Here is a 10,291-nt window from a genome sequence, read left to right as displayed (position 1 = left end):
CCATCCATCCATCCATCCATCCATCCATCCATCCATCCATCCATCCATCCATCCATCCATCCATCCAACCAACCAACCAACCAACAATCTAGCTATCCATCCATCAATCATCTATCCATCCATCCATCCATCCATCCATCCAACCAACCATCAATCGATCCAACCAACCAAAAATCTATCTATCCATCCATCAATCATCCATCCATCCATCCTCCATCCATCCAACTATCCATCCCTCCACCCACCCAACCATTCATCCAACCAACCATCCATCCCTCCATCAAACCAACAATTCATCCACCCATCATACCTCCATCCATCCAACAATTCATCCATCCATCCATCCATCCATCCATCCATCCATCCATCCATCCATCCATCCATAAAACATTTACCTTTAAACTGTCCTTAAATCTTTTGAGAGTAAGTGTTCCTTAGAGTAAAAACTGACCACCTAATTTATTTGCCTGAAAATACAAATTTTAAATATTTTTATCCTCTAAAACAATCTTTGAAATTTAAATAACATTTTATTTTGAGCTCCTTATAAGCCCTTAGTTTTCCAACACTCCACAATTAAGGTTTTTCTTTAATCGACAAAATATATATATATTTTATGGCAAATTAAAAAATGCATTCATAATGGATTTTAAAATGAAACAGTTACTGGGAGCATAAAGAATTTTATAAAATGAAAAAGTAAAACAAAATTAATATTTGCCAAGCCAAGGACAGTTATGTTTAATGATAGCATACACAAAAAATAATGAACGAGTGGGTGATTTATCCCCATGAAACCATCTGTGGGTTAACAAATTACAGTTGTAAGTTTTATCATTACATTGAAAGATAAATATTTTCTAATGTGATGATTTGTAGAGAAACTCTACAAAGAATTAATGATTCATAAAAACATTTTGTACTTTCAGTTTTTTTTCTTGGCGAGCAGCAAGAATCAAGACAATTTTAAGACCATCACAAAGAAAAAAGTGGTACTGCGATAGATGCATGATGAATATGTACAGAAAATACATTTGATAGATTTTTGATAATTTTGCTTACGGAAGTTAAATGAAAATTACTGACTTACTGGGACCAGAGATCGTGGCAACAACACATAACAGCTAATGATGCTGTAAAATTATTATCCACCTCCTCTTTCCACACTGGTGGAATTTGTTCTTTATGTATCCTCCTCTAGCTTAATAAAATATCTGCGGTCAGCCTCATGCTGCTTACAAAGCTTCCACCTAATTGAAGCTGTAAAATCACTACACAGCTAAAGCCTTGCTAAGCAAGGTTTGTGGCATCAGCTAACTCACTCACTCTTTGGTCAGCAAGCAACAACCTGCTGAGTAACATGCAGAACAGCAGTTTCCTATTTCAACACCGTGCCTCAGAACTATTCAAAAATATAAACGTGACTTGGAGTGAAAGAAGAAAATGAGTGCAACAGATCAAGAGGAAATTGTGTATAACCGAGGAAAGGTCAGGTCACCAGGTAAAACTAAAAACTAATCATTTATCATCAGTATCAACTAATACGAAATGCTTATATCATGATACATATTTCAGCCCAGTGGCACCTAAAGTTTTTTCTAGTTTGAAAAGTTGCCACATAAATGAAAGTAATGTAAATGATAAATCCCATGAAGGGCAGACTTACGGAGGGAGTGCCATTCATCCTGTCTTATTGTCCGGGTGATGTTGTACGAGAGGTTTTTGGGTATTGCAGTAGAGGAGTAGTGGTACTTGATGTAGGAACATCTTGCAATTGAACCTGCAGAAACAGAAGACAAAAAAATATATAAAATAAGACAACAATTTTAGAAGTCACAGGTCATTACATAAGAGCCACTCAGATTTACTCATGATCAAATATACAATGAAAAACATGTGTGTTCATTAGAAAAACTGTGGTTATCTGCTGTTTTCATTCAAACTTTCCCATATTCAGGTGACTATTTCCATCTACAACTGCTTATCCAAGGTTGAACTGCAGTTCTAACAGGTCTCTCTCCAGTAATGCTCTCCTGATTGTCTTGGAAGATCTCAAGGTGGTTCCAGATCTGAGAGAATATATAATCCCTCCAGTGAGATCTGGGTCTTCCTCGTGGTTTCCTTCCAGTAGGACTGGACAAATCCTAATCAGATGGTTGAAACACAGAGGAGCAGTGGCCTCTGAGATCCCCACAGATAACGCTCAACACTGTCATCACTCATAAATAAGTGAAAGATACTTCCACTCCACTACCTGAGCAAAGACACAACCTGGTTCTGAAAAATGATCTCAAATGTGTAGACTGTCAATCGTCACATTCAAACCTTCACAGCTAAAGCTGAATGTACTGACTTGAAGAAACCAACAGAACCATAGCTCATGAACCTCCTAATCCAGACACTATCCTCTCCACAATTGTACACTGAGGTCCTGTACATGAACACCACAAAGAGGATCAGAAAAATGGGTGGCCCTGGGGAAGTCCAACCTGCACTAGATTTCAGGTTGGAATGTGAAGAGAATGTTTGCGCAACTCGTTTGCTACAGTGGGGTGTGAAAGTTTGGGCAGCCTTGTTAATTTTCCTGATTTACCTTTCTAAATCATTGATTGTTTGAATAGAAAAAATTCAGTAAAATATATCATATAGGGGACAAACACCGTGATAATTGAGAAGTGAAATGAAGCTTAAATGATTTACAGAAAGTGTGCAATAATTGGTTAAACAAAATTAAGTAGGTGCATAAATTTGGGCACCATTGTCATTTAATTAATTTCAAAACCTTTAGAACTAATTATTGGAACTCAAATTTGGTTTGGTAGGTTCAGTGACCCTTGACCCCCATACACAGGTGACTCCAATTATCCAACCATCCATCCATTTTCTGTACACGCTTATTCCTTTTCAGGGTCTCGTGGGTCACTGGTGCCCATATCCAGCAGTCACAGTGCGAGGGGCGGGGTACACCCTGGATGGGTCGCAAGTCCATCACAGGGCCACTCCAATTATGAGAAAGGGTATTTAAGGGGGGCAATTGTAAGTTTTTCTCCTCTTTGAATCTTCTCTGAAGAGTCACAGCATGGGAGTCTCAAAACAACTTTCAAATGAGCTGAAAACAAAGATTGTTCACCATCATGGTTTAGGGGAAGGATACAGAAAGCTATCTCAGAGATTTCAGCTTTCAGTCTCCACTGTGAGAAACTGTGAGAAAATGGAAGACAACAGGCACAGTTCAAGTCAAGGCTGGAAGTGGCAGACCAAGAAAAATCTCGAATAAACAGAAGTGAAGGATGTTGAGAACAGTCAGAGTCAACCCACAGACCAGCACCAAAGACCTACAACATCATCTTGCTGCTGATGGAGTCACTGTGCATCATTCAACTATTCAGCACACTTTACACAAGGAGATGCTGTATGGGAGAGTGATGCAGAGGAAGCCTTTTCGCTGCCCACATCACAAACAGAGCTGCTTGAGGTATGCTAAAGCACATTTGGACAAGCCAGCTTCATTTTGGAATTAGGTGCTGTGGACTGATGAAACTAAAATAGTTATTTGGGCAGAACAAGGGCCGTTATGCATAGAGGAAAAAGAACACAGCACTCCCAGAAAAACACCTGCTACCTACAGTAACATGTGGGCGTGGTTCCATCTTGCTGTGGGGCTGTGTGGCCAGTACAGGGACTGGGAATCTTGTTAAAGTTGAGGGACGCATGGATTCCAACAAATAGCAGATTCTGGAGACCAATGTCCAGGAATCAGGGACAAAGCTGAAGCTGCTGAAGCCGGGGCTGCATCTTCCAACAAGACAACCACCCTAAACACTGCTCAAAATCTACTAAGGCATCCATGCAGAGGAACAAGTACAACGTTCTGGAATGGCCATCTCAGTCAGATGTGCCGGATTTTGACGATGTTCCTAAGGTGGTAAAAGGCAATCCTAGTTACTTCCTTTAAGCGGAAGTCAAAAGAAAGCTTGGGATCAAACCACACACCTAGGTTTCTAACTTTTTCTTGACATCTAATGATCTGATTACCATTTTGCAGGGTTCCATGGCTTGTCTCAAGCCATGGAACTTCTTGGGTCCAATGATGATTTAATTAGTCTTATCAACGTTAAGAAGCAGGAAATTATTAGATAACCAACCCCTAATTGCTGACAGACAGGCCTCCAATTTAGACAAATTGACCCAGTTCCCCACAGTGAAGGGCATGTACAGCTGTAAATCATCAGCATAGCAGTGGAAAATAACATTTAATGAATGTAGGAGAAAACCGAGAGCCAAAGGATAAAGTGAGAACAGTAGGGCGCCCAGCACGGATCCCTGAGGGACCCCATGCTTTACAGCGCAGGTCTCAGAGAGCTTGTTTTTAAAAGAAACAAGAACAACAATGAGCAAAACAGTAGCTTAAAGTTCAAAGTAATAAAACTAAAATCAGCAAATTAGTGGATAAAACTGCTGCTTTACATACTGTTCTGCTGTTTTTTTCTCCAAAGTGGCAGCTAAAATGTGGTAGCTAAAAGCTATATGTAGAAAAAGGGGACCTAGAAGTGGTCCCCACAATTCACTTCGGTCCCCACAGGCCTGCTTTTTTTGGTTAAAAAAAAGTCCCCTTGTAGGTAAACCCCGTTCACACACACACACACACACACGCACGCACGCACGCACGCACGCACGCACGCACGCACGCACGCACGCACACACACACACACCTCTGTACTTGTCTAGATTTTACATTGCAGCCTAACCCTAACCCACAAATGTTTTTTTTTATTGTGTGGACCAGGCAAATGTCTACACAACAACAAAATGTCCTCATAAGCATTGTATAATGTCAGAATACTTCCACACACTAATACAAAGACATACACACACAAGAAGGAAATTTTGTAACTAATTATTTGAATGTTAGATGCAGTTTTGTATTTTATACTTTCTGATCATTGCAGCCTTAAAAGAAGTTGTTAGTGTGTTGCAGAGTCTCTGCTCGGAGCAGGGCTTACGTGTTTTGTTTGGTTCAGCCCAAGGCCTTACTGAGGCCTGCTGAGTACTGCACTGTGAACCTTGGAGTCAGAAGATTGAGAATAAAGTTTTAACAAGAAATCCACTGGATTCCTGTTTATTCGGACATACCATTTTGAACAACGCACATTTCTCCTACACACAAACAGACACCAACACACACTGTGGTGTCACCTCCTGGTTTCTTGAGAGGAGATTTCCAGACCCACTGCTCTGTTTGTTACTGTGGACATCTGAGGAAGACTTGGCTTATTTTTGCACAGGTAGACCCATTACCAACACACACACACACATTCACACACTCGAGATGCCCTTCTTCCTGTAGTGGGTGGTGTGTATCACTCCCGCTCTCCCAAATGCATCTCTCATTTAAGCCAAATTGCCCTTTAGCCTCCAGCAACCATCGTTTCCTCTCCATCACTGCTGCTGACTGGAAGTGATGCACTAAATGTTTATCTGCATATTGTCTCATGTCATATCCCTAGTTTCATGAACGTGTTCTGGAAATGCAATTATTATGTCCCGTTGCCAGTGGCTTTGTGTGTTTGTTTGTATCTTAGCAGAATCTGTCATGGACCACTGGACAGACATCTACCACTAATTACCTTCTGGAGTCGTTCCAGTTCAACATGGCCGCCACAACTAACACCTTAGAAAACTGCTTATAACTGAGTCAGTAGCTGCGCATCATCCTCATCACTTACCCTGAGTGACAACAGATAGTTTCACATTGAGCATCATGGTTCGATTAAAACAGTTACAACTCTGTCATTTCTCATTATAAGATGAGTGCAGTTTAAAACTCTGGCCTGAGGCTGACTCGTGGAAAATGAATAAAAGAAGCATTTTTTTTAGAATATTTCCTCAAAGGTGGTTTTAACTTGCTATATGTCATGAGGTAAAACTGTCCAAAAACACAGCCACTACTGTTAGAAACAAATGAAAGACCTGATGAAAGAAATGATGGAGATGTTGCTGTTTTGGTCAAACTTTGTAAATAACGTTATGCATGATGTCGCCAGTTCTTTATTAGAACTTTTGATGTTGTACCCTGAAAGTTGCAATAAAACACATTCAATGTTTTATGAGAAATTTTACCAAAATATAAATAGACACACAAGGACAAAAAAATTGTTCAAAATTGAAAGGTATACTATGGCTGTGTCTCAGTTTCGGGGTTGCATGCCACGTAGACCACGACACACAGAGGACACAATCTTTGTAGTCCTGGTAGGTCTAAAACTTAAAGGCACAGTGTGTAGGATTTGTTGTTTTCAGCGACATCTAGTGGTTGAGTGGTTGAATCATCTTCCCTGTTCCTCCCCCCACCCCCACCCCCCATTTCCAAATGCAAAGGAATTGTAACGGGGTGTCTCAGAGGCCAAAAACCTTTGATAATTCCAACCGCGATGTCTACCAGCAGCTTCAGGGCTAGTGATGTTTCAAGTGGTAAGATTATGAGCTTTAATAAGTAAAATTATCCCAGCTACAATGACAGACAACAAATATTACATTTATAGTATTACAACTAAAACCGTTTTTGACGCCGCCACCGCAGTTTGTCCTTAGACAAGATGCTGGTGCAAGATGGCGGCTGCCTGTAGTGGCGACCCGCGACCATGGAGATATAAACAGCTTTTTATAAGGTAAAAATAATAAAACAAGGTCTTTGTCTGCAATGATTAGACATGTTTTTGTTATTGTCATTAGTGATTATCTCAATTTCGGCTAAAAGAATTGACAAAATCCTGTGGCTTTAAAATACATTGGAACATGAATTCACATGGGTTTTCATAGGAGGTATAACTTCTCAAAATTCAGTGTTTTTTAAAAATGCTACACGTAAACACAAAGATCATAAAAATTTGGGTTTAGCTCCAGTATCGGCACAATGGCTTTATTATTGTAACGTGAATTTTTTTAATGTGGCTCTAGTTGTTATTTATGTTTTTAAAATGTATTGTTCAATTTTAGTCATGGCTTCTACTGTTTATGTTCATTGTTGTAGGCCTACAATGGTCTGCTCAAAATGTGTATTGTACTTGTACATAAGCCTTAAAAATTTCTATATTTCTATATTTAAATAAAAAAAATGCTCATTGCTTGATTATTTAACATCACATTGTAGCATAAATTTCATCAGCTTAAGGCTGTGTCACACTGCAAGATTTTAAAACACTCAGCTGACTTTCAAAGACTGAGAGAGCCCACATGTGATGATAAAAAAGTCATGGATATAACAGGTTTGGTCCTACAGTGTGTGGTGTACAGCCACACGGCAAGAGACAACACACCACACACGAAAAGATATTTCATTCATGAACTTTCAGATGTTAGATGTGAAATCACGTGAGACTTCTTGAAATCTCGCGAGAATTCAGATGTCAAAGGAAAAATCTCACGTGACCTCCAGAGAGATGTGAGTTCAGAGTAAATAAACATTTGCAACAAGGAAGAAACAATATTGATCATTTGTGGACTATTTTCACCAGAGGAAAACATAGGACCTTTAACATCCAGCAGACTTTCTGGTGAGTCACGACAGTTTTCTTGTCTTCTGTATTATGGAATCCCCTCCGTGTTTACGTCACCTCACTTTCTGATTGGCTACACGTCTCATTCAACAGGCTGTGAGCTCGGGTGAACACTGCACACACTGTGAAATCAGGCCAAAAAAATCAAACATGTTGAACATCCCCGATTTGAGGTCGGAGCGGTCCCGACGTCCTTCCGAGCCGAGTAGATCACTCTTAAATCACCACCCACAGCAGGAATATCTGCTATGATTATCTTTAGAGCCATCACGATAATCTTGACTTCCTTAAGATTGTCGGAAGGGCAAAAATCGGCCTGATTATGTTTCCGTGTGACGCAGGCCTGGTAAATGGTCTGAACTTATATGACATTTCATTAAGCCCAGTCAGACCCCAAAGAGCTTTACACTTACAGTCATTCACACACTGATGGTGGTAAGCTACATTGTAGCTACAGCTGCCCTGGGACACACTGACAGAGGCGAGGCTGCCATGCACCGGCGCCGCCGGACCCTCTGACCACCGTCCGTTAATCATGCTAAACAATGAATTGTTTGGTCCATGATGACTTTCAAACTCCACTTTTTTTTCTTTTTCTGTAAAAACTGATAATGGAGCAATGAATCTAGGACACCATGGGCCATGAAGGATACCCAGACACACCCTTCATTTTCAGTTTTTTTTTCTGGACCTCATTTGTCGGCCACATGAGAAGGAGCCCATGGAATGTGACAGCCTACAGCACAGTGCAGTGACCTAAGTGGTCTAAGGTGGAGCAATATTGTCAAGAAAGTTTTATCAAAATAAATTCAGGAATTTAACTGATAACGATTAATATGACATAATAGATGCACTTGCATGTGGCCAATGTTGTGGCCTTGATCTGCATTTTTCTCTTTCCTTGTACTCTGGTTTATGTTTTAAGTGATTAAAGTTTGCAAAGTGGCAAATATTAATTAATGACTATTTTCTGATGATTAATTGCACACGGTACGATTTTGCCCAACCCTAAACTGGCCTACAAACATGCACTCAGTGGGCTGCAACCCTTGTACCGAGACAGCCAATAAATGTTTGTAACTCACCAGAAGGTATATTCTAGAGCTGCCAAACATGTGGACAAAGGTACTGTGGTTAGATGATTACTATAACTGAATTTTGTAGGTCATCAAGGACAAACCTACCATCTCTCATCAAGCTGACATCATCCCTACAGGGAAGCATGGTGGTGGCAGCATCATGCTGTGGGGACGTTCATCAGCAAGGACTGGGGAACTAGTCAGGGTAAAGGAAAGATTGATGAAGCAAACAAAGAAATTCTTGAGAGGAACTTGGGAGTCTTCTAAAGATTTAAGTTTGTTTTTTTCTGTTTCCTGGTGGTAACATGAACCAAGAGTGGCTTACAGGTCCTTCTCAAAAAATTAGCATGTTGTGATAAAGTTCATTATTTTCTGTAATGTACTGATAAACATTAAGCTTTCATATATTTTAGATTCATTGCACACCAACTGAAGTAGTTCAAGCCTTTTATTGTTTTAATATTGATGATTTTGGCAAAAAAGTAAAGAAAAACCAAAAATCCCTATAACAAAAAATTAGCATATCATGAAAAGGTTCTAATGACTTATTAACCTAATCATCTGAATCAATGAATTAACTCTAAACACCTGCAAAAGATTCCTGAGGCTTTTAAAAACTCCCAGCCTGGTTCATTACTCAAAACCACAATCATGGGTCAGACTGCTGACCTGTGACTGCTGTCCAGAAGGCCATCACTGACACTCTCAAGAAAGAGGGAAAGACACAGAAAGACATTTCTGAACCAATAGGCTGTTCCCAGAGTGCTGTATCAAGGCACCTCAGTGGGAAGTCTGTGGGAAGGAAAAAGTGTGGCAGAAAACGCTGCACAACGAGAAGAGGTGACCGGACCCTGAGTAGATTGTGGAGAAGGGCCGATTCCAGACGTTGGGGGACCTGCGGAAGTGGTGGACTGAGTCTGGAGTACAAACTTCCAGAGCCACCGTGCACAGGCGTGTGCAGGAAATGGGCTACAGGTGCCTCATTCCCCAGGTCAAGCCACTTTTGAACCAGAAACAGCAGCAGATACACCTGACCTGGGCTACAGAGAAGCAGCACTGGACTGTTGCTCAGTGGTCCAAAGTACTTTTTTCGGATGAAAGCTAATTTTGCATTTCATTCAGAAATCAAGGATCCAGAGTCTGGAGGAAGACTGGGGAGAAGGAAATGCTAAAATGCCTGAAGTCCAGTGTCAAGTACCCACAGTCAGTGATGGTCTGGGGTGCCATATCAGCTGCTGGTGTTGGTCCACTGTGTTTTATCAAGGCCAGGGTCAATGCAGCTATCTTTCAGATTTTGGAGCACTTCATGCTTCCATCTGCTTTATGGAGATGAAGATTTCATTTTTCAGCACYYKCWGGCACCTGCTCACAGTGCCAAAACCACTGGTAAATGGTTTACTGACCATGGTATTACTGGGCTCAATTYGCCTGCCAACTCTCCTGACCTGAACCCCAGAGAGAACCTGTGGGATATTATGAAGAGAAAGTTGAGAGACACAAGACCCAACACTCTGGATGAGCTTAAGACACAAAGACCCAACACTCTGGATGAGCTTAAGACACAAAGACCCAACACTCTGGATGAGCTTAAGACACAAGACCCAACACTCTGGATGAGCTTAAGACACAAGACCCAACACTCTGGATGAGCTTAAG

At 40.8% G+C, this 10,291-nt stretch overlaps 1 protein-coding gene across 1 annotated transcript in view; it reads right to left on the bottom strand.

The window, feature by feature from the left end:
• The window catches only part of tmem178bb (transmembrane protein 178Bb), a gene marked incomplete at its 5' end in the record, with an annotated part of 136,605 nt that overhangs the window by 50,213 nt on the left and 76,101 nt on the right, over positions 1-10,291 (bottom strand). The window contains 1 exon segment of the mRNA XM_014021974.1: positions 1,667-1,780. Within this exon segment, the coding sequence (XP_013877428.1) occupies positions 1,667-1,780 (114 nt within the window).

This window comes from Austrofundulus limnaeus, unplaced genomic scaffold (assembly GCF_001266775.1).
Source record: "Austrofundulus limnaeus strain Quisiro unplaced genomic scaffold, Austrofundulus_limnaeus-1.0 Scaffold313, whole genome shotgun sequence".
Taxonomy (NCBI): domain Eukaryota; kingdom Metazoa; phylum Chordata; class Actinopteri; order Cyprinodontiformes; family Rivulidae; genus Austrofundulus; species Austrofundulus limnaeus.
The sequence above is the reverse complement of the archived record's forward strand: the minus strand, read 5'-3'. Positions and strand labels throughout refer to the sequence as shown.